A 26855-nucleotide genomic window follows, 5' to 3' on the forward strand; every position below is an offset into this window, starting at 1 on the left:
TAAGGTTTGCCAACGTCAAGAGAACGGTCAATTTAAAGTGTCCTCTCTTAACCTACCAGAGGACCCAAAACAGAAAATGGGACAGTACGTCACTTTCACAAGCCGGTTCCATTTTCTAGTACGAAAATGTTTGGCTTTATGTAACTCATACGAGCGAAAAGCGACGTTCTTTGTAGAAAGACAGGTTGCTTGTGGAGCCATCATCCATATGCAAATTGGAGACGTTGCATACAGTGCAGCATTTTCAAAAGTAATATTCCAAATATAGCTAAGCGAGCAATGGGAGTGCTTATAACATTTACTACGGTATTTCGTTGCATGACAAAGTTTTCAGCACGTCTTCAAATCAAAATGAAAGTAGAAACTGAATAAATATCAAATAGAGCAAGTGCGAAACCTCATCAAAGATCACTCCAGAGTAACAATTTCCTATTCACGCCAGGCAGCAGCACCTTATGTTTAGAAATTTATTTATAAGCATCAGTTAAATTAAATTTTAGTGTTTTTTTTCCTGAACAATATATCACAATTTATTATTTCTTAATGTAAAGCCATTATTTTCTGTTTGGAGGGGAAATTAGTTTTTGGTTTACTCATTCTTGTTATTACTGTCATGCATAATTGTTTTCTTTGGTGCTAAGGAAAGTCATTTCTAACAAACAAAATGTAATTTTAATTGAATGAACCTGATAACTGCCAATTCGTTTAATGTATTGCGATTTATGTGAAGGCAGACTTTCAATGAAGGTTTATTTTTTCATTTTTTTTTTCAATGAAGAAGTTTGGGGTTCAAATATTTTTTGTTAATAATTTTCCTTTTTGCTATTAGACTCAATGTTAAGCGAATAAAACTACTAAAATAAAACTTCTCAAATTCCTCTAAATCTCTATTGTTTTTAATATGCAGAAAACCTGTTGAATAAACAAAGTACACCTTCGTGAGGTTGTGGTAGAGATCTGTGACCCATTAACAAATGAACTCTGTTATACTGACGATTTACTAAGAAAGTCTCTGAGTTGTTGTATATATTAGTTCAGGGTAAATACTGGAATATATATATATATATATATATATGCGAACAAGCCAGAATGGTCCCCTGGACAATATGCAACTGAAAACTCACACCCCAGAAGTGACTCGAACCCATACTCCCAGAAGCAACGCAACTGGTATGTACAAGACGCCTTAATCCACTTGACCATCACGACCGGACATAATGAGGTGATAGCCGAGGCTATTTGAACCACCCCACCGCCGGCACTCGGATAGTTATCTTGGGCATAGCATTTTACCAAATCACCTCATTCTTAGGGGCACACGTGAGGAACACAAATGCGAACAAGCCAGAATGGTCCCCTGGACAATATGCAACTGAAAACTCACACCCCAGAAGTGACTCGAACCCATACTCCCAGAAGCAACGCAACTGGTATGTACAAGACGCCTTAATCCACTTGACCATCACGACCGGACATAATGAGGTGATAGCCGAGGCTATTTGAACCACCCCACCGCCGGCACTCGGATAGTTATCTTGGGCATAGCATTTTACCAAATCACCTCATTCTTAGGGGCACACGTGAGGAACACAAATGCGAACAAGCCAGAATGGTCCCCTGGACAATATGCAACTGAAAACTCACCCCAGAAGTGACTCGAACCCATACTCCCAGAAGCAACGCAACTGGTATGTACAAGACGCCTTAATCCACTTGACCATCACGACCGGACATAATGAGGTGATAGCCGAGGCTATTTGAACCACCCCACCGCCGGCACTCAAATAGTTATCTTGGGCATAGCATTTTACCAAATCACCTCATTCTTAGGGGCACACGTGAGGAACACAAATGCGAACAAGCCAGAATGGTCCCCTGGACAATATGCAACTGAAAACTCACACCCCAGAAGTGACTCGAACCCATACTCCCAGAAGCAACGCAACTGGTATGTACAAGACGCCTTAATCCACTTGACCATCACGACCGGACATAATGAGGTGATAGCCGAGGCTATTTGAACCACCCCACCGCCGGCACTCGGATAGTTATCTTGGGCATAGCATTTTACCAAATCACCTCATTCTTAGGGGCACACGTGAGGAACACAAATGCGAACAAGCCAGAATGGTCCCCTGGACAATATGCAACTGAAAACTCACACCCCATGCCCAAGATAACTATCCGAGTGCCGGCGGTGGGGTGGTTCAAATAGCCTCGGCTATCACCTCATTATGTCCGGTCGTGATGGTCAAGTGGATTAAGGCGTCTTGTACATACCAGTTGCGTTGCTTCTGGGAGTATGGGTTCGAGTCACTTCTGGGGTGTGAGTTTTCAGTTGCATATTGTCCAGGGGACCATTCTGGCTTGTTCGCATTTGTGTTCCTCACGTGTGCCCCTAAGAATGAGGTGATTTGGTAAAATGCTATGCCCAAGATAACTATCCGAGTGCCGGCGGTGGGGTGGTTCAAATAGCCTCGGCTATCACCTCATTATGTCCGGTCGTGATGGTCAAGTGGATTAAGGCGTCTTGTACATACCAGTTGCGTTGCTTCTGGGAGTATGGGTTCGAGTCACTTCTGGGGTGTGAGTTTTCAGTTGCATATTGTCCAGGGGACCATTCTGGCTTGTTCGCATTTGTGTTCCTCACGTGTGCCCCTAAGAATGAGGTGATTTGGTAAAATGCTATGCCCAAGATAACTATCCGAGTGCCGGCGGTGGGGTGGTTCAAATAGCCTCGGCTATCACCTCATTATGTCCGGTCGTGATGGTCAAGTGGATTAAGGCGTCTTGTACATACCAGTTGCGTTGCTTCTGGGAGTATGGGTTCGAGTCACTTCTGGGGTGTGAGTTTTCAGTTATATATATATATATATATATATATATATATATATATATATATATATATATATATATATATATATATATATATATATATGTATGTATATATATATATATATATATATATATATATATATATATATATATATATATATATATATATATATAAATATATATATATATATATATATATATATATATATATAAATATATATATATATATATATATAATAAAGGTGAAAACATGGGGGGATACATAAGGGATAAATGTGAGGTGAAACATAGAGGCTGCAGAAGGCTTATTGGCCCATACGAGGCAGCTCCTATCTAAACACAAAGATTAATCCAGTGTAATTGGCCTATTATGTTGGACATTATCTTCTGTGTTGGCATCGATATGTTCTTGTCTTGTCCTTACTCTCATGGTGGGTAGAGTAAAAAGTTCCGTGATTTGGGTGTTCATGGTAGGTCGCTCTATTCTTATGAATATATATATATGTTTGATACCTTTTTCATCGATAATATAAACTTAAAATGAAACCTTTCTAGCAAGCTAGATAAATTTTATTGTTCATATTTGGGTGCATTTTATTTAATTGAATGCAACATTATACAAAATTTCAGTGAGAAACCTCTCGAAGTATTATCACAGTTACGTATCAGTTCCTTATAACCCTAACAAAGACATCTTGAGAGTTGTACAATAGCAGCTGGTGATATTTAAATCGAACACTATTTATTCAGTTTTCTAATCCCAGTATATCACATCCATCACAGCATAAAAACCTACAATAATAAAAAATCTCTGTATTTAGTTGACAGTTTCTGTTACACTTCAAAATCATGTCTTTTGCAGAATTATTATATCTTAACAATAGTTTATAACGATTGCAGCAAAAAACAAGGCATTCTATTTAAGACAATATCGTAACACAAATATTAATATACTTTAAAATATACAAACTCAAAAGCCATGTATAATGAATAACTAAGTTAGCTTACCTGAAAAAGGTCTTATCGGCGAGAGGTGTTGTGGTAAGGAAGTGGGCTTCAGAGACACAATTTTTATCACGTCTGCCCTATATGCGCTTAGGAACTCCATGATCTTGATCCGTTCACTGTGTGGCGCCAGGGGTCCGCACACATCAATTTCTTCTCCCTGGAGTTGACCCATCATCCCTGTGAATTTGCCGCCCCTATCCACGCCCCAGGACCGCTCTGGCTGCTCTTGAACCTCGAAGCTTTTGAAGTATGCAGCAATCAGATTAGAAACATAACTGCTGCCTGTCATCCACAATTGATTATGTTCCATTTTTCGAAAGAGGGGTATCACTCACTTCGTGTGTTTCAAGTGCACATTTGTAAGATTTAGATTTTTTGGTGATAGGAGATTTATGTGATAATGGAGGATTTTTATTGTTATGGGAATTTATGTAGTGATAGCAATACACACAGAAACTACAATAATGTGATATATCAATAACGAAATCAACAAGGGTTATCTTGAGATGATTTCGGGGCTTAGCGTCCCCGCGGCCCAGTCCTCAACCAGGGCCTCCTTTTTTTTACACACACACCCGGGAAACAGCATGTAGCAGCTGTCCAACTCTCAGGTACCTATTTACTGCTAGGTGAACAAACGCATCACGGTGAAAGAAACATTTTGCCCATTTGTCTCCGCCTCCACCGGGGATCGAACCCGGAACCTCAGGACTACGAATCAGAAACGCTGTCCACCCAGCTGTCAGGCGCCAATGTTGAGGGTTCGAACCTATGCGCTGATTGTTTCCAGAAACGCCTTAGTCAACTATAATACAACATTGTTATTTGGGCGGTAAGATGATGTTTGGCACTTGCTTGGTCGAAAGGTGTTAGGAGTGGGTGATTCTTGGTGTTTTTTAGTGACCTAGTGGGTGGCTGACTTTTACTTTGTCGGAGATCACTGGAAGACTTTTTGTATTTTTTGCTCAATCTGGTATGAGTTTCGGTGGGTTAATCACATTAATGCTGCAGCTTGGTTTGACTGTGGAATAAAGCAGGGTGCCAGGTGTCTATACCTGGCACCCTGACGGCAACCTCTCTTCTCGGAAACATCGCATTTTGATGTCAAAATATCCAACAAACAATATATGATGTTTGTGAGCCGCTATGATTTATAATAAACTACCCTTCCTGTATGGATCTATTAGTTAGATTAGGTTAGGTTTGATTCCGTCAATTCAGTACGAGACGTTTGTGACGTAACAACTCGAGAGGACGAGCTGTTGAAGATTGTTTGGGCTCTTTAAACATCTGACTATCCGTAGGTTTCTCCTCTGTAATGGGTATTTATTTTATTATCCTACTGAGAGGAGACGTTAATTAATACTACCCCCAAGTCTTTCAGTTTTACCTTCCAAGGGAACTTGCAAACACATCCAGTACCACTGCCGTGGTGGTCCCTAAATCAAATAATAACAGATAATTGCCAACACAACCTAACCTAACTTAATCAAAGTTTAACTGTTATCAGGGGTTGGGGGTTTTAGAAACTGGTTATTGAACCAAACTGATTCTTGCTTACCGGCAAACAGAGACTTCCAACCACTCCTTGATAAAAATATGACCGACAATGGCAAACAAAATTCTGCTGCCGTCAGTCGACCACCAATAGACACTGGCATGTTTGCATTTAGTCGAGAGATCACCCTGTAATTGTCTTGTTCTCGGAGAGGGGTTCAGCATCACCATTATTCTGAGGGGCGGCTCCAAACTGGCCTAGATGTCATGAGCACACACCCACTAGAGCCGCCATGACTCCTCCACACTCTCCTTACCATGGGATGATCTCCTAAATCCCTTTTGTGATTTCATTGAACTCTGCCCACCAACTTGCAACTGGGTCTCTCTCTCTCTCTCTCTCTCTCTCTCTCTCTCTCTCTCTCTCTCTCTCTCTCTCTCTCTCTCTCTCTCTCTCTCTCTCTCTCTCTCTCTCTCTCTTTCTCTCTCTCTCTTACTATCCAGGTAGCCTAACCAGGACAAGGGCAAAAATCAGCTGTTAACATACAAACATTTGTTACATATAAATATATACAATAAAATATAAGAATAATATTGCAGTGCAGCCTCCTAGGCTGCTACCAACTGATAACGCTCATATAGTTCCTCAGGTTTCCATCCTGTATTTGGCTGCTACTCAATCTTCAGCTCACAACCTACTGCCCCCTCACTGCTTGGGACTGAAATACCTGATACATAAAATATCTCCAACCACTTGGGGTTGAATACCTGGCAAAACTATATATATCTCCAACAAGAAAAGAAATCAATCTCACCTTACACAGCGCCTTTCATGCCAATATGCAATCAACCACACCCCTTATACATCAATGTGTCCATATGATTCTCTGTTCTGTTCCTCGAGGCCCACTACTAAGAACATTTATCGGGGTCCTCAAAATCAGGTAGGTACTCCTGCAGTTCTTCCAATCTGCAAGATTGGATAATTGGAGTGACCTGGGAAAGGTGTACCTTCTTCCATCGGAGGACAGGAATCGACGGACAGGAGTGATTAAGGTATATCATTATTTCCCTCCCATTGCCCCTAAATGAGTAGACTAGGTAGGCCCAGTACATACATACATATATATATATATATATATATATATATATATATATATATATATATATATATATATATATATATATATATATATATATATATATATATATATATTAGTATATTTTGGTAGCAGTCTTTCCTGTAGACATATATTATTAAATATGACCGAAAAAGTAAGATTAATAATTCTAACACGAATTTTCTCAATCTTTCGTACATTTCTTTTCACTGTTGGAGGTAAATCAAAAATCAATTCTCCAAAATTCATTTTTATTTCTAGTCTGACGCGACACGAGCGCGTTTCGTAAAACTTATTACATTTTCAAAGACTTTAGTTCACAAATACACAACTGAATAGAACTTACGCATCTCCGATTTTATATCTACATTTGAGTGAGGTGGAAGGGGTGATGTGGCATTAACACAAGACAGAACAAGATGTGGCATTAATAGGGTATTAATTTCATCAACACAAGACAGAACAAGAAGTGGTATTAATAGGGTATTAATTTCATCAACACAAGACAGAACACGAAACAATGGATATTGAATAGAAGTGTTTGTAGAAAGCCTATTGGTCCATATTTCTTGATGCTTCTATATTGGAGCGGAGTCTTGAGGTGGGTAGAACATAGTTGTGCAATAATTGGCTGTTGATTGCTGGTGTTGACTTCTTGATGTGTAGTGCCTCGCAAACGTCAAGCCGCCTGCTATCGCTGTATCTATCGATGATTTCTGTGTTGTTTGCTAAGATTTCTCTGGCGATGGTTTGGTTGTGGGAAGAGATTATATGTTCCTTAATGGAGCCCTGTTGCTTATGCATCGTTAAACGCCTAGAAAGAGATGTTGTTGTCTTGCCTATATACTGGGTTTTTTGGAGCTTACAGTCCCCAAGAGGGCATTTGAAGGCATAGACGACGTTAGTCTCTTTTAAAGCGTTCTGTTTTGTGTCTGGAGAGTTTCTCATAAGTAGGCTGGCCGTTTTTCTGGTTGGTTCCAGAAAAACGGCCAGCCTACTCATGAGAAACTCTCCAGACAAAAAACAGAACGCTTTAAAAGAGACTAACGTCGTCTATGCCTTCAAATGCCCTCTTGGGGACTGTAAGCTCCAAAAAACCCAGTATATAGGCAAGACAACAACATCTCTTTCTAGGCGTTTAACGATGCATAAGCAACAGGGCTCCATTAAGGAACATATAATCTCTTCCCACAACCAAACCATCGCCAGAGAAATCATAGTAAACAACACAGAAATCATCGATAGATACAGCGATAGCAGGCGGCTTGACGTTTGCGACGCACTACACATCAAGAAGTCAACACCAGCAATCAGCAGCCAATTATTGCACAACTATATTCTACCCACCTCAAGACTCCGCTCCAATATAGAAGCATCAAGAAATATGGACCAATAGGCTTTCTACAAACACTTCTATTCAATATCCATTGTTTCGTCTTCTGTCTTGTGTTGATGAAATTAATACCCTATTAATACCACTTCTTGTTCTGTCTTGTGTTGATGAAATTAATACCCAATTAATGCCACATCTTGTTCTGTCTTGTGTTAATGCCACATCACCCCCTTCCACCTCACTCAAATGTAGATATAAAATCGGAGATGCGTAAGTTCTATTCAGTTGTGTATTTGTGAACTAAAGTCTTTGAAAATGTAATAAGTTTTACGAAACGCGCTCGTGTCGCGTCAGACTAGAAATAAAAATGAATTTTGGAGAATTGATTTTTGATTTACCTCCAACAGTGAAAAGAAATGTACGAAAGATTGAGAAAATTCGTGTTAGAATTATTAATCTTACTTTTTCGGTCATATTTAATAATATATATATATATATATATATATATATATATATATATATATATATATATGTCGTACCTAGTAGCCAGAACTCACTTCTCAGCCTACTATTCAAGGCCCGATTTGCCTAATAAGCCAAGTTTTCCTGAATTAATATATTTACTATAATTTTTTTCTTATGAAATGATAAAGCAACCCTTTTCTCTATGTATGAGGTCAATTTTTTTTATTGGAGTTAAAATTAACGTAGATATATGACCGAACCTAACCAACCCTACCTAACCTAACCTAACCTATATTTATAGGTAAGGTTAGGTTAGGTAGCCAAAAAAAGCTAGGTTAGGTTAGGTTAGGTAGGTTAGGTAGACGAAAAAACATTAATTCATGAAAACTTGGCTTATTAGGCAAATCGGGCCTTGAATAGTAGGCTGAGAAGTGCGTTCTGGCTATTAGGTACGACATATATATATATATATATATATATATATATATATATATATATTATTTAATATATATATATATATATATATATATTTAATATATATATATATATATATATATATATATATATATATATATATATATATATATATATTATTTAATATGACCGAAAAAGTAAGATTAATAATTCTAACACGAATTTTCTCGATCTTTCTTACGTTTCTTTTCACTGTTGATGGTAATTCAAAAATCCATTCTCCAAAATTCATTTTTATTTCTAGTCTGACGCGACACTTGAGCGCGTTTCGTAAAACTTATTACATTTTCAAAGACTTTAGTTTACACACACACACACACAACTTTAACTGAATAGAGCTTAAACATCTTCGAGTTTTTTATACCATCATTTGGGTGAGGTGACATGTTACAATAGTTTTGGATGAGGTGAAAATAAACTTTTAACACAAGACAGAACACGAAACAATGGGTATTAAAGGTAGGTAACTGCAGAAGGCCTATTTTTATTGGCCCATATTTCTTGATGCTTCTATATTGGAGCGTATTCTTGAAGTGGGTAGAATATAGTTGTGCATTAATTGGCTGTTGATTGCTGGTGTTGACTTCTTGATGTGTAGTGCCTCCCAGACGTCAAGCTGCCTGCTATCGCTGTATCTATCGATGATTTCTGTGTTGTTTGCTAAGATTTCTCTGGTGATGGTTTGGTTGTGGGAAGAGACTATATGTTCCTTAATGGAGCCCTGTTGCTTATGCATCGTTATGATGCATAAGCAACAGGGCGTTGCGATGCTTATGCATCGTAACGTCAGAAACACAGAAATCATCGATAGATACAGCGATAGGAGGCGGCTTGACGTCTGCGAGGCACTACACATCAAGAAGTCAACACCAGCAATCAACAGCCAATTAATGCACAACTATATTCTACCCACTTCAAGACTCCGCTCCAATATAGAAGCATCAACGGTATAGGTTAAGTAATAATTGTAATTAAGAAGCAATAAGATGCTTATCTTAACATACTAAGAAGGCTAGGTGAGGTCGGTGTTTTCTATGAAGCTTTTCAAGGTAAACTAAAATATTCACAATCAATTAGTATGTCACATATGCACTTATTAAATAAGCCAATATTAACTATAAGCAAGTGCGAGAACGGGTTGTCCTCTGACCAAGCATCTGTTCCCAGGGCAGGTGTCCTACCACAATATCAATTAAACATCCACATAAACTATTGTGGAAATTCTACTAACAAATTGTAGTACTAATATTCAAATCATTATTAATCTTAATAGTATTTAATACTGTTACATTGCTCAATATAATTTACTGGCAAACAATAATAAGAATTAATCAAGGTTGAACTATAACCACTCGCTTGACATCAAGTTACCACACTGGCCACATCCAAATATGGTCATCCCCCACACAGAGAAACCAACATGAAAATACTTGCACAAAAGCCTCATACAATATAATGCAACTCAGGCACACTACAGCATGCTACCATATATAACATACAATAATCTAATACCATCCAACTGGATACTATACTAATTATAGAACAAGACAATAAAGTAATATAAGCATCAAGAGTAATGTTAGAATCCTAGTAAGATTCGTAACAGTTGCCAGGTACAAATACAGTGTTACCAGTGTCGTGAACAGTGTTGCCAGTGAACTCAGTGAATAATGACAGTGTTACCCAGTAGTGCAGAGACTGAGACAGTGTAATTAGTGTTGTGCTTGTGCTATTGCTCACTTATAGAGATGAGGAGGATTAAGTAAGTAAATTTATTGCGACTAGGGACGAGAGCATGTTGGAAGAGTGCACTAAGGCCCAGCTTCAACAAGTGGCGAACCACTTCGGCATCCGATTGAGGACGTCTAAGGTGTCGGAGCGGTGATTGGAGATAATAGCAGAACTCACAGCTCGAGAGAAGACGACAGTGGAAGAGACGTCCCAAGAAGGGCCGTTCCAAGCAAATCTGTCCCAAGCGCCTAACGGTATGGGAAAGACGCAGAGTGAACATGGAAGCAGCGGGAGGGGGGACGGGGGGGGGTTGTCCAGTGGCAGTAAGAGGAGTGTGCAACAGGAGATAATGTGGATGCAACTGTGAGAGTTTGAGAAGATAATAAGTGGGAATTAGTGAAATGGTTGAGGAATTGAGCTCGGAAAATTTAAAAATTGTCTTTAATCCTTTAACCTTTGTTCCTGCCATGATATTCAATTAGGTCGCCTGAGGAAGGACTTCCTTAGCTAACACACCAGTGTAGTAAGCAGCTCATTCCTCACTCTGGGATCAGATATGAACAATTGATTAGGCGCAAGCAAACGCCGAGACCCCCCCACCCCCCACCAAAATGGAAATTCTCTCCGTTTGGTCGCTGACCATCGCAATTCGCCGAAGCGAATCTTACGAGTAGGTCCTGGGCTCTCACAACAATAATTTATTGTTGTGTGGTGCCATATATTTAGTCCAAAAACTCACGAATCAGTCTCAATTTTAATAGTCGAGTGTGAAAGAACACTTGCATAACAATCATAATGTGTGGGGTGTGCCGAAAAGAGTGCTAAACATAACAAATTAGTTTATTCAATAAAATACTAACTACTACAACAAAAACTAAAGAAATGTCAATGACGTTACTTGAAATCCTTCCTGTGACACTATCAATGACAGCTAACTCAATGAATGAACTCGAACGTAATGAACTAATGATGAACTAACTCGAACGTAATGCGTGACCACAGAGGAATCAATCAAGAAACAAGAACTAACATATCTATAATCACAATTACAACAAATGACACAGTGGGTTCTGAAACACGTCTCCAGTAACCTCCTAACTGTTCTACGCCTCTGTGCAGTCTACACCTGCAATAGTGGTTGCAATGCCATCAAATCAGTACCCTGGCAATGACACTTCAGTGACATATACATATAACACTTCACTAACATATATATATATATATATATATATATATATTAGTATATTTTGGTAGCAGTCTTTCCTGTAGACATATATTATTAAATATGACCGAAAAAGTAAGATTAATAATTCTAACACGAATTTTCTCAATCTTTCGTACATTATGCTTCACTGTTGGAGGTAAATCAAAAATCACTTCTCCAAAATTCATTTTTATTTCTAGTCTGACGCGACACGGGCACGTTTCGTAAAACTTATTACATTTTCAAAGACTTCACAAATACACAACTGATTAGAACTTGCGTTTCCCTGATTTTATATCTACATTTGAGTGAGGTGGGAAGGGTGATGTGGCATTACATTTGAGTGAGGTGGGAAGGATGATGTGGCAGTAACACAAGACAGAACACTAGAGGATATTAATAGGGTATTAAAAGTATCAACACAAGACAGAACAGAAACAATGGGTATTGAATAGAAGTGTTTGTAGAAAGCCTATTGGTCCATATTTCTTGATGCTTCTATATTGGAGCGGAGTCTTGAGGTGGGTAGAATATAGTTGTGCAATAATTGGCTGTTGATTGCTGGTGTTGACTTCTTGATGTGTAGTGCCTCGCAAACGTCAAGCCGCCTGCTATCGCTGTATCTATCGATGATTTCTGTGTTGTTTACTAGGATTTCTCTGGCGATGGTTTGGTTATGGGAAGAGATTATATGTTCCTTAATGGAGCCCTGTTGTTTATGCATCGTTAAACGCCTAGAAAGAGATGTTGTTGTCTTGCCTATATACTGGGTTTTTTGGAGCTTACAGTCCCCAAGTGGGCATTTGAAGGCATAGACGACGTTAGTCTCTTTTAAAGCGTTCTGTTTCGTGTCTGGAGAGTTTCTCATGAGTAGGCTGGCCGTTTTTCTGGTTTTATAGTAAATCGTCAGTTGTATCCTCTGATTTTTGTCTGTAGGGATAACGTTTCTATTAACAATATCTTTCAGGACCCTTTCCTCTGTTTTATGAGCTGTGGAAAAGAAGTTCCTGTAAAATAGTCTAATAGGGGGTATAGGTGTTGTGTTAGTTGTCTCTTCGGAGGTTGCATGGCTTTTCACTTTCCTTCTTATGATGTCTTCGATGAAACCATTGGAGAAGCCAATGGCTTCTATATATATATATATATATATATATATATATATATATATATATATATATATATATATATATATATATATATATTTATATATATATATATATATATATATATATATATATATATATATATATATATATATATAAATATATATATATATATATATATATATATATATATAAATATATATATATATAAATATATATATATATATATATATATATATATATATATATATATATATATATATATATATATATATATATATATATATATATATAAATGACACTTGTCACGGCCCTGGGAACAAAATAAGAAATTTACACCACACTCTGGTATCACTACACCATAATCATTGCCACGATTCTCTGACGTTACACACTAACACTTAACCTGAGCGCTCAGTACTGGAATTCCACACCTACAAGATTACACGTGGAATAATATCACTCCGTCCCATGGACGATAAAAAATTATTGAATTAACACAATTCTACCAGAATGTAATATAAAATATTACATGGACATCCTCTCAGTCCTTGGCTAATCTATGTTCCCGTGTGTACCCACACACACACACACACACTGTACGCCTGTGTACACAAGACGTAAGTCCCTCTGGACTGTCAAGATGACAACAAGAGTGATTATCTCCTCGTCCACACTTCACTTCACCACTACAGGTGCTGTGTGAATGCGACGGAACACCTGCATTGAATTCAGGCTTTTAGAGATTGACTAATCATCAGAAACACACACATAAGTACTTACTTATTTATACGGCCAGCCTCACACACACACACCATTACCATACATCAGGCACCCCGGTACGGGTGGCTGGCTCACAGCAGTGGAGATTGCTAGAGGGGTCCTCATATGGTATCTTACGTACAATTGGCGCATCTTTCGAAACCCTCCCTCTCAACACAGCTCGGTTCGCACCCTCGACCCACCAGTGAAGCGGAGCGTTCGTACCCAGGTGATGCGCACAACAAATAGTGTCTTACACACACATGGGAAATCTGCCTTAAACACTGACACGAATTTCCCCGTTCCCATCGACTGTTACAGAGCACCTGCCGGAATTAAAACGTCTATAATCACTGGTATGGGGATCCACGAGTCTGTTACTGCTCGTAAGCAGATTACCCACGACCCAGATCTCTAGATCTTTACCCACTGTTCACAATGTCTTTCGCCCCTTCGAGCGACGACTTCGGCCACATTCTGCTGCGACCGCCGTCGTAGATGAAGCAGGAGGTGAGGCAGTTAAGTAGTCAAACCACCACGACGCCCTATACTCAATTTGGCCTAATGAGTATAGGGAGCGTCAGGACAAAGTAGTGGCTGTGTTCAGAATAACGTCTTGAGGGAAGGACACCGGGGATTCCCGCGTCCTCCTCGAAATAACCGATGAGAGGGAGGCACACAGTGGCCTACCCCTCTCAACCAATCAGCGGCGGTGTAGCATGGCTCCTAGGGCAACGTCAAGATGGCTGACTCCCCCAGGTGTTTGCTAAGATGGCGGCTGTTGCCACGACGACGAGTCAAGTGGCTGGCGGGAGGCCCACAGTTCGCCCACACATGCGGCCTAACTGTTCCTGCGCAAATCTTGAGTCCTCGCTCCAAGCCATACATTGAAATGATATCTATGTCCACAGACGTGCTACCCCGGCCAGGGTAACATTTCTGGAATGCTGATGACTGGGTCTCTCACATGAGCCCAAACACAAGACGTTTCGGGGTACTGGTTACCAAACTCCAGTCTGCGCACTTAACAAGTGCACTTAGCAAGTGTACTGGCCTTCACAGGCATAAGAGCACCATTGTAAGTGAGCTGGTGAACCATTCCCTCCCAGCAACTATAGGCCCAATTGCGTCGAGAAGAGAGAGAGGCACAGCTGCAGTATGAGGAGCAAGAGAGAGGGGCACAGCTGCGACGTGAAGAACGAGAGTGAGAGGCACAGTTAAAGCGAGAAGAAAGAGAGGCGCAGGTGAAGCAATACGAGAGGGAGGCACAGCTGCAACGAAAAGAGAGAGAGGCACAGCTGCGACATGAGGAACGTGAGGCTCAGCTACAGATGCGGCAAGCCGAGATAGAGGCAAACAAGGAGGTCGAGCTGAGACGTGTTCAGCGTGGGCTAATCTCGGTACCTGCATGCCGGGATGACCTCAAGACACGGTAGAGTGACCTACCTACCCTTGAACCTCTGGAGGCCGAGGCTTTTTTCGACCATTTTAAGAGGATAGCAACATTGAGGGAATGGCCGGAAGAGGATTGGGCTACATTGGTGAAGAGAAGATTGACTGGTGAGGTCAGAGAAGCTTATAACATATTAGCCTTTGAGGAGAGCGCCAGGTAGGACACAATCAAGAAGGCGGGTCTCCACTCATATAGACTGACTCTGAAGGCATACCAGAAACGTTTTCGTGAGTGCACAAGAGCATCAGGAAGGTCGTAAGCTGAGACTGCTCGAGACATGGAGCGGAAGTTTCTCAGATGGCTGAAGGCTGAAGAGGTGGAAACGATGGAAGACCTGAAGCAGTTGATTGTGATGAAAAAGATCATGTCGATGCTCCATCCAGAGCTCAAGGTCAGACTGAAAGAGGCAGGAATTAAGGACTTTAAAGCTGCAACGGACAGAGCCGACATGCTGGATGAGGCACTACATCTCCATAGGGAGGGACCACCCAGACACTCGCCTTACCAAAGGTTTAGTGGGAACTTCAAGAGTTCAGGAGGAGCGAGGATGGGCGAGGACTCTCCCAAGAGTGGCTTTTCCAGTGAAGTGAACCAGTTCAAGAGCTCGAGGGACGCGGGGAGGAGGCCCGCAGGTGTGAGCGGTGGACCTAAATCAGGAGCAGGAAGTGCTGCCCGGGAACCAACGACGGTGAGTCCAAGGAGAACCCAGGGAATGTCTGCCGTTGGTGCTGCCAGGGTGACAGTAGAGGGTCACCCGGAGGAGGCGGCTGATGCTTTAACTGTAGAGGTCGGGGACACTCTCCTCTAGAATGTGGCCGACCCAAGCACGTAGTAGCATGGCTTTCGTAAGAGTAGGAAGTGAAGAAGCCAACGATACCCTAGGTAAAAAGCCAGTGATGAGGGAGAAGAATATTCACCCCTCTGTATGTGAGGGAACGATGAAGATAAGAGGAGCTGGACAACTCCCAGCAAGGATACTGAGAGACACGTGATCCGATTTCACCCTAGTTAGTGAATCCCTCTTCCCTGATGACTACAGGAATTCCAGTAGAGGGGTATCCCTGAAAAGAACGTTGGGGGAACAAGTGAGGATGCCCCTCCACGAGGTGACTCTTAATTCTGACTGTAGTTGCCAGACTCTCGTAGAAGGGGTCTGGGCTTCGCTTCTCAGAATGGAAGCTCAGGTGATCTTAGGAAATGACTCCTGTAGGGGATGTGTTCTCCCGAACTTGATCAAGGACAAAGAGTGTATAGAGCCCTACAGAAGGAGCAGCTTGACGGACGCCGAGAGTGATGCAACTGAAATTGCGAGAGCGGTATTCCGGGTATGCGCGGTGACGTCGGGACGGGGCGTCGAGGAAGATGATGTGAGCAGATCTGGTCACGCCGAAGAGGACAAGCCGGGTGACCTGGGGGCTCAGTAACCTGTTCTGAGAGGAGGCCGGAGGACAAGTGCCAGGTGAGGAAGAGTCGGATAGGAGTGTTCAAGTTACTCTCACCAGTCCTCTAGGTATTGACAGCGCCCGTCTAGGTGAGCTTTAAAAGGAAGAATTTACAAAATTTGTTCGGGAGGTTGAAGGAGGTCTCGCCGGACCCGAGTCACTGCCTCACTTCTTTATGGAGAAGGGAGTGATAATGAGACGATGGAGACCAGTACGAGACGAGGCGAGTGATAGTATGCTGGAATGAGGCATCAGATGGCGGTGCTAGCACGATATAGAGGCGCGGTACTTGAGCTTGTACACTCAGTGGATCCCGCGGGTCACCTGGGAGTGACCAAAACCTTAAGCCGGATTCGGGAACATTTTATTGGCCGGGCATGGACGCGGATGTAAGGAGAGTCTGCAAGACATGTTTCCTGTGCCAAAGGGCGGGGAAGAATGTTCCTGCCATCCCGAAAACACCTTTAGTACCAGTTCCTGTGTTTGGCCAGGGGTTTGAACGCCTAATAATCGACGTTGTGGGACCCTTACCTAGAACAAGAAGTGGAAATAGTTACTTGCTGACTATCATGTGTGCTTCGACGCGATTTCCGGAGGCGATCCCAATGCAGAAAGTGACATCAAGGTTCGTCATGGGACACCTTCACCGATTCTTCTCTTGGGAAGGAGTGCCCAAGGAACTTCAGTCAGATTGCGGAAGCGTTTTCCAAATGAAGTGGTTTAGGCACACTATTGCAGGCTGGGGAATAGCCAAACTACGATCATCACCTTACAGGCCTCAGTCGCAAGGAGAGATTGAGAGGTTCCACTCCACCCAGAAAACAGTTTTGTGAGTGTATTGTACACAACAGGGAGCAGAGTGGGATAAGGCTATATTCCCAGCCCTGTTTGCAATCAGAGATGCTGTAGTTGAGTCTCTGGAATTCTCTTCGTTCCAGCTAGTGTTCGGACACGAAGTAAGAAGTCCGTTGTTGAAGTTAAAGGAGCAGTTGACGTCGAGGAAAGCATTAATGACAGTGGAAGAGTATGTGCGAAAATTCCGGGAACGGTTGAAAACGGCGAAGAAGCTGGCTGCTGAACACCTGAAGAAAGTGCAAGAGAAGATGTCGATTTGGTACGACAAGAATGGTGTCTTAAGGGAGTTTGAGGTGGGACCCAGAGTGATGATGTTGCTACCTCGGAGAGGTAGAGTGACGGAATCATGCTTTGGTGGGAAATATTCGGTCGTCAGGCGAATAGGTCCTGTAAACTACGAAATCAGCAAGCCGATTCCCCCCCCCCCCTCCTCCAGCAAGACGCAAGTATGTCACGTCCACCGGTTGAAGCCATTCTTCCAAGAAGAACAGGTGAGCGCGAATGGGAAGAAAACGACAGTCAGGAGGAGAGAAGTTGGTTCTGTGAATGGAAATAAACTGAGATTTCACGGTAGAGGAAGTACAGTGTGTTCGTGCCGATGATACGCATCTTTCCAATACAGAAAGTTTGTTGCACCTGGAGGAGAAGCTATATCATCTGTATGAGAGGCAGAGAGGAGATCTAGTGACTCTAATAAGGAAGAACGAGTCACTCTTCACAGATGCGCCCTGACGGCACAGGAGTGTAGTGCACGAGGTAAATGTGAGAGGTGGAAAGCCGATCAAGCAGAGCACATATCGGATTAGTCCTGAGAAGAGGAAGATACTGCAACAGGAGGTGAAATATTTGCTAGCAAATGATCTTGCTGAGCCTAGCAATAATGAAAGAAGCTCACCCTGTGTGTGTTAGTGAAGAAGGATGACGGTTCGTTTCGCTCTTGCACCGATTATCGAAAAGTAAATTTCATCACCGTGTCAGATTCCCACCCTATGCCTCGAATAAGTGAGTGTGTCGACCAATTGGGAAACGCAAGGTTTGTTTCCAAAGTCGACCTGCTGAAAGGCGACGGTTTGTACCAGTACAAAGTACTTCTGTTTGGCATGAAGAACAGCGGAAGTTGTTTTCAAAGGATGATGAATGAAGTACTACGAGGAATGGAAGGCTGTACCGTGTACATCGACGATATAGTAGTGTATGCCTGCTGACAGCTGGAAAGAACACATGAATCGACTGAGAGGGTTATTCCTAAGGTTGGAAGAAGCAAACCTGACTGTTAATGTAGCCAAGAGCGAGTTCTGGAATGCCCGATTAGAGTATTTAGGTTTCGTCATGGGGCAAGGGGGATGTAACTCCCGTGGAACAGAAGGTGGTGGCTATCAAGGAATATGCTATTCCCATGACGAGAAAAGAGTTGTTACGATACCTTCGAATGATAGAGTATTATCGTGGCTTTTGTAAGAACTTCTCGACGGTGGCACACCCTCTGACAGAATTGCTATCTAAGAACGTTAGATGGAAGTGGGGTGAAGCGTGTCAAGAGTCGTTCAAGAAGACAAAGAAGTTATTAACAGAAGCACCAGTGTTGATTTCACCTGACTTTGAGTCAGATAATATTTTATGAGTCGCTGCTAGGGACGTGGGGATAGGAGTTATGTTAGTTCAGGATAAGAACTGTGTTAACTGTCCAGTGGCATTCTACTCGAAGACGTTCGAGAAGTACCAGCGAGTTCAGTGGAGAAGGAAGTCTTAGCCCTGATCAAGGCACTGAAACATTTCCACGTCTATGTGGGTCGAGGTACTAGACCGGTGTGAGTGTTCACCGATCATAACCCCTTGACGTTCGTGCACAAAATGAAGAACTCGAACCAAAGGCTGACAAGATGGTCGCTACTGTTACAAGAGTACTGGTTGAAAATCAGAAACATTAAAGGAAGGGAGAACGTGATAGCGGATGCCCTTTCCCGGATTTACTAACTGATATGACTTTTATTTTAAGGGGACGGTTATGTTACAGTCCCATCTCCTTATTTCTCCCCAATGCCAGCGTTAAGAGTCATATCCACTTACCTTGCAGGGTCTCTGAGATGCCGAGAGTCTTTTGATATATGAGGCTATTGGATAGGTTACATAATTATGAAGAAATTATCATTTATAAGATTTGCAGGTAAGGGGGTAAATCCCCTTGTATATATAAAATGGTGACGTGTCCAGGATTTTGGCGCCTAGACTTGTTTGTAGGCGCCAGCAGGCTGATAATTGGCTGGCCGAGGTCACGTGACATAACCGACCAATCGAAGCCCGTTGTGACGTCCTGATGCAGGAAGGCAGATCACTGAGCCAGCAGAGCTCCACAGACCATTGGCGCGAGCGGAAGTGCGTCAGTGAGCTCTCAAGATTGGGGGTTCTGGGAGCCTCGCTCAGTGGATTTGAGCAGCCGTCGAAGAGGAATAGGTGCTCCTTGGCAGTACGAGGAAGCAAAGTTTAGTGAGCAAAGAAATGCCAAGAACTCGTGGTTGTTAGCCTGTGACAGAAGGCCTGCGGTGACACTGGGAGGGCGAGTTCTGGTGCCCTGCGATTCCCCGCCCTGGTGCGAAGTGCAGTGCTGCTGTGGTTGGGTCACATCTACTGAAGTTCTGGAGGGAAGACACAGCATCCGGATCCAAGAAAACGCATCTCGTTGAAGGAGCGAGTGTGGACAGTGACATGCTCAGTGACGACTGGTTGGACCAACTTGGAAAACCTGAATATAGGGAGTAGGCACGGTGAAGACGCCTGAGGACCTGTAACACGTGACCGGAACGCCGAGGAGCGAGCTGGGAAACGTGTACCTTCTACCATGAGAGGACAGTCATCGATGGACAGGAGTGATTAAAGTAGATAATTATTTCCCTCCCATTGCCACTTGATGACTAGGCTAGGAAGGCCCAGTACACATATATATTTTTAGTGTATTTCTTATTATGTTAGTATTGAGTACGCTGTAGGTCAGCCAGTATTACTGCTAATTGGAGAGGACAGTGTGGGAGTGAGTGTGGCAGTTAGTGGACAAGAGGACAACGTTGACGGAGCTGCCTCCTTCGAGACGGTCTGTATCCCCCATTTAAATTTGCCCAGCTGTCCGAGTTACCAGAGTTGGCGAGAGGAGGGCTGCCAACGTTCTTTAGATCATCTATTTCATATATTTTCCCATGTTATTTCTTAATATGCTTAATTTAGTTTTCGTCAGTAAACTTCAATTAATTTTACTTATGTATTTATGTGAGCCCTCCATCTCCCTTTGAGCATTATTATATAAGTGATACTATATGCACCACACTATGATTATTATTATTTATATTATGGAAAATACCCTAGTGACTGGCAGTATTTGACATACTGATATTTATGGAAACGTGCCCTTGGCTGGTAATACTGAATCAACACTGTAATAATGGTAACGTATCATTGCCTGGCAACACAGAGTTTAACCACTGAACTGCATTGCTAGGATGCAGAGTTACAAACCCAGCTGGTAACGACCTTAGGAGTAGTTGAGGGACACAAGTGTGTGGCAAGTGATCTGTGACCCCTGTGTTACGTCTGGCAAGGCTCAGAGTAAGTGTAGTAGCTGCATGAAGCGTCGTCTTGGGGTTAGTACTGAGTCTTCCTTCACTCTTCCGTGGGAAGGCCGAATCGCTAGTAACGTTTGCGACTGTGGTTCGACTGAAGCGCTCCCTTGGCGATCACTGGCCCTCCAGCCTGTCCTCCAAACAAAGTTTCAAAAGTGATTCCATGCACCCGCCAAACCCCCTGTTTATGAATTAAAAACGTTTACACACGACTCACAACTGCTGACGTTCGAACACTTCCGGAACAAGTGCTTCACTGACGAATTTTGTACGAACCACAACGCTATAAATGCTTCACCCACGTACTACAAATACCAATAATCGCCAACAGAACCTAAACACCTAACCTATGCCTATATATGTACAATATGCTAATATATTATAATATTTATTTATACTTGAGAAAATTCCCGTTTTGAATGAACAGCATGTAAAAATTTATGAATGCGTCTGTGGGGTCGACCGCTGGATGTAATGGACTTGAGGCGAGGACGGGCTGCAGCCCGTCCTCCAAACAAAGATTCAAAAGTGATTCCATGCACCCGCCATACCCCCTGTTTATGATTGAAAAACGGTTTACACACGACTCACAACTGCTGACGTTCGAACAATTCCGGAACAAGTGCTTCACTGACGAATTTTGTTCGAACCACAACGCTATAAATGCTTCACTTACGTACTACAAATACCAATAATCGCCAACAGAACCTAAACACCTAACCTATGCCTATATATGTACAATATGCTAATATATTATAATATTTATTTATACTTGAGAAAATTCCCGTTTTGAATGAACAGCATGTAAAAATTTATGAATGCGTCTGTGGGGTCGACCGCAGGATGTAATGGACTTGAGTCGAGGACGGGTTGGGCGCCCAGGTGTGTTGGTGCAAAGACCCCAGCGGTGGGCATGGTGTTGTCTTCATCTTAGGTACCGATTCAGACCAGTAAGGCCACCTCCACCACCCTCCCTTTTAACAATATATATATATATATATATATATATATATATATATATATATATATATATATATATATATATATATATATATATATATATATATATATATATTGACCAGACCACACACTAGAAATTGAAGGGACGACGACGTTTCGGTCCGTCCTGGACCATTCTCAAGTCGATTGTCTTGATCGACAATCGACTTGAGAATGGTCCAGGTCGGACCGAAACGTCGTCGTCCCTTCAATTTCTAGTGTGTGGTCTGGTCAACATACTTCAGCCACGTTATTGTGACTCATCGCCTGCATATATATATATATATATATATATATATATATATATATATATATATATATATATATATATATATATATATATATATATATATATATATATATAATTATTAAATATGACCGAAAAAGTAAGATTAATAATTCTAACACGAATTTTCTCAATGTTTCTTATATTTTTCTTCACTGTTGATGGTAACTGAAAAATCAATTCTCGAAAATTCATTTTTATTTCTAGTCTGACGCAACACTTGAGGGCGTTTCGTAAAACTTATTACATTTTCAATGTTTACATCGTGATCCGGCCTGTAATCCTCTTGACATACCAGAAAACATTCTAAGGAAACTACTCCAAGCTTGTACTAAAGAGGCACCCTTCGTGAGCCCGGATGGGCACATGTATAAGCAAGTAGATGGGGTCGCCATGGGTCCGCTATTTCTAGGTGTCCTGTTAGCGAACTTCTACATGGGTACCATCGGACAAAAGGTCTTAGTCGACATGAACTTGAAACCGGCTATATACTGCAGGTATGTTGACGACATTTTTACACAGGTACCTGATGTCAGACATTTGCAGGAGCTGAAGGAGGCATTTGAGCATAATTCTGTGTTGCGTTTCACTTATGAGATGGAGAAGGATGGGAAGCTGCCCTCTCTAGATGTAACAATCATGGAAAGGAGCGGAGTTTTCCACACTGCAGTCTACACTAAGGAAACAAACATAGGAATGTGCCTCAGTGCCAACAGTAACTGCCCAGACAGGTACAAGAGGAGTGTCGTTAACGCTTATGTCGACCGTGCTCTCAGCCACAGCTCAGGATGGAAGCAAGTTGATGAAGAACTCTGTAGGGTAAGGCAGGTCCTAGTCAACAACGGCTTCTCAAATGGTTTCGTTGAAGACATCATAAGAAGGAAGGTGAAACGCCATGCAACCTCTGAAGAGACAACTAACACAACACCTATACCCCCAATAAGACTAATTTACAGGAACTTCTTTTCCACAGCTCATAAAACAGAGGAAAGGATCCTGAAAAATATTGTTAATAGAAAAGTTATCCCTACAGACAAAAATCAGAAGATACAATGGACGATCTACTATAAAACCAAGAAAACGGCCAACCTACTCATGAGAAACTCTCCAGACAGAAAGCAGAACGCTTTAAAGGAGACCAATGTCGTCTATACCTTCAAATGCCCACTTGGGGACTGTAAGCCTCAAAGAATTCAGTATATAGGCAAGACAACAACATCTCTTTCCAGGCGATTAAAGATGCATAAGCAACAGGGCTCCATTAAGGACCATATAATCTCTTCCCACAACCAGACCATCACCAGAGAAGTCTTATCAAAAAACACGGAAATCATCGATAGATACTGCGATAGCAGGCGGCTAGATATCTGCGTGGCACTACACATAAAGAAGTCGACACCAGCAATCAACAGCCAATTAATGCACAGCTATATTCTACCCACTTCAAGACTCCGCACCAATATAGAAGCATCAAGAAATATGGGCCAATAGGCCCTTTGCAATTACTTCCATTCTTCCCTTTAACTTACAAAATATTATACCCATTGTTTCGTGTTCTGTCTTCTGTTGAAAATTTGTTTTCACCTCATCCAAAACTGTTGTAACATATCACCTCACCCAAATGCAGGTATAAAATCGAAGATGTTTAAGCTCTGTTCAGTTATAGTTGTGTGTATGTAAACTAAAGTCTTTGAAAATGTAATAAGTTTTACGAAACACGCTCAAGTGTTGCGTCAGACTAGAAATAAAAATGAATTTTGGAGAACTGATTTTTCAGTTACCATCAACAGTGAAGAAAAATATAAGAAACACAGAAAATTCGTGTTAGAATTATTATTCTTACTTTTTCGGTCATATTTAATAATATATGTCTACAGGAAAGACTGTTACCAAAATATACTAAAATATATATATATATATATATATATATATATATATATATATATATATATATATATATATATATATATATATATATATATATATATATATATATATATATATATATATATATATATATATATATACATATATATATATTAGCTTTCTTTTTTCAGACCACAAAGTTCGCTAATTCTGTAAGTATCATATTTCATTTAGTGGAAAAACCCTTGCTTCTGTCCTATAGAGACTCGGCAAGGTATGCCTACATTCTTGGACTACCTTATTCACTTTTGGAACAATTAAATGTTTCATTTGTTTTAGAAACTATCAGTTTCATTTATTTAGTAGGATTTTCTTGCCCTTATTCTCTTACATTGAGTACCGGGTACAAGATTTCCTGCGATTTTGATTGACTAATCATTTACCTTTCTAAAATTAACATTAATTGGTAAATATTAAATTCCACAGGATAGTTACCAGTTGCCACGTTATCCTGTTACTGACACTTACCATATCACAAGTTTTCGTTGTACATTTATTTGCTATTTTTCACCATGTTTCGTCTCCAAGCTTTTCGTAACGATCCAGCAGGTTAAATAGGAACCTTAAGTCGTGCCAAGAGGACCGAATTACAAACTCTTGCACACGAGTATCAACTAGATGTTCCCCATGGAGCCAACAAAAATGAATTGCATAACTTAATAATGGATCACCTCTTAGATGAAGGGATGATTAACTCTGAAACTCACGAAACATATTCTATTGCAGATAAACATGATCTGGCAACTATAAAACTCAAGCTCGAACTTGCAAAACTCGAGTGGGAGCAACAAAAAGAAGCTCTCGAACAACAAAAAGAAGCTCTACAACTGAGGGAAAGAGAAGCTGCAATGAGGAAAGAAGAGCAAGAACGTGAGGTGGCCCTATTCAGAGAGCTTGAGCGAGTATAGCTTGAAGCAAAACATCGTCACCTGGAGATGCAACGCGAGCATGACAAACAGCAAGCGGATATGGCTATAGCATGTCGTCAACGAGAACTCACGTTGGAAACTACACACCACACTCAGCGCCAACAAGCTACCGCTAGTCTTCCAGTAAGTTTCAATGTCTCCCATGCAAGTAAGTTAATGCCACCATTCGTTGAGACAGAGATTGATGTCTTTTTCACCACTTTTGAGACCCTAGCTAATAAACTTAGCTGGCCTGCAGATGAATGGTCTACCCTTCTCAGAGTGCATCTCACAGGTAGAGCTGCAGTTACTCTCAGTACCTTAGCATCTGAGAATGACTACCAGACCCTGAAGCAAGCAGTTCTGGACACCTACCTTCTCTCCACCGAAAGCTACAGACGAGAATTCCGTGATCATCTAAAGGCAAGTACCACCACCTTTCTAGAATTTGCCAATACCAAGAAAAGATATTTTATGAAATGGCTGGAAGCAGCACATATCTCTACATTTACAGAGCTTGTCAACCTCATGCTAGTTGAGGAATTCTTGAGACGTGTTCCCCCTTCCGTCCGTTTATATTTAGCAGATAAAGAAGAAACCGACTACATCAAATGTGCGAAGTCAGCTGACACCTACAGCCTCATCCACCGGCTTACACCATCACCACCTTCCAGTAAGAAGTCTTGGCAAATATTTATGATAAAGTAGGTACAGATCAAGCAAGCTCTCAATTGTATTGTAAGTATTGCAAAGTCTATGGACATACCATAGATAGATGTGGGAAAGCTCAATACAAAGGCAATGAAACAACTAAACCCAAACCGACTCCTCCTAAGTCCGGTAAGCCTGTGATGAATGTTGGTGTTCCTGTTAATGATCTTTCTCTCTTCAGCAAACACCTGTATCCTGGAACTGTCTCTACCAACTGTACAGATTCGGAGGGACGTTTCAAATTGAAGATCTTTAGGGACACAGCAGCTCTTCAGTCCATAATATTTAAATCAGCTGTGCCTAACATCACCTACACCGAGGAAACCGTCCTTATCACTGACCTCACTGCTACCACTCCGTATCCACTCGCCAGAGTCCACCTGGATTGTCCTTTTGTGACCAGTGAAGTCCAAGTCGCCATCAGGGAAAAGCCTTTCCCCGTGTCTGGAGTGCAACTTCTCCTGGGCAACGACTTGGCCGATAGTCTGCAACCGTCCAACCTGATCATCATGGACAAACCCCAGGTGTGTAACTCTGTAGTGGACAATCCCATCTTTAAGTATGTTTCAGCAGAGGTCCAAGAAAGTGATGAAGTTTCTCCTCCGGTTTTGGTGACCACCCGTGCACAAGCTGCACGCCCGCAACCAGCTGACTCTACTGCAACCGCTGTCCCTCAAGACCCTCAGAATCTACCACCGAATCTTACTAGGTTGGAGTTCCGTAAGTTACAGAGGGAGGATCCATCATAAACACTATTATTCTTCTAGGCTGAGACTCAACCTGACACTATCCCTGGGTTCTTCCTAGAGAATCAGTTGCTCTACCGCAAGTACAGACCCAGTAAGCTGAAGGAGGATGACAATTGGGCAAATGTCGAACAACTAGTGATTCCCACCAGCCTACGGCCCGATATTCTACACCTGGCTCACGGAGCACTTTCTCACTATAGTTTTTAAAAACCTACCACGGAATCAGACAAGACTACTACTGGCCAGGTATGGTTAAGGACGTCAAAAAGCACGTGCAACAGTGTCATACATGTCAGATGGCAGGTAAACCTAACATCTCTATTCCCCAGGCCTCATTGACTCCTATTCAGGTGCCTGCGGAACCTTTCCACAGACTCATCATAGA

The 26855-nt window shown here is 41.6% G+C and overlaps 1 protein-coding gene across 1 annotated transcript in view; it reads right to left on the reverse strand.

Moving 5' to 3' along the window:
- Nucleotides 1-26855, reverse strand: part of LOC138357134 (glutamate receptor-like) — a 270984-nt gene that overhangs the window by 78563 nt on the left and 165566 nt on the right. Inside the window, 1 exon segment of the mRNA XM_069313781.1 lies at nt 3844-4082. Within this exon segment, the coding sequence (XP_069169882.1) occupies nt 3844-4082 (239 nt within the window).

The sequence above is a fragment of the Procambarus clarkii genome, chromosome 76, assembly GCF_040958095.1.
Source record: "Procambarus clarkii isolate CNS0578487 chromosome 76, FALCON_Pclarkii_2.0, whole genome shotgun sequence".
Classification (NCBI taxonomy): Eukaryota; Metazoa; Arthropoda; class Malacostraca; order Decapoda; family Cambaridae; genus Procambarus; species Procambarus clarkii.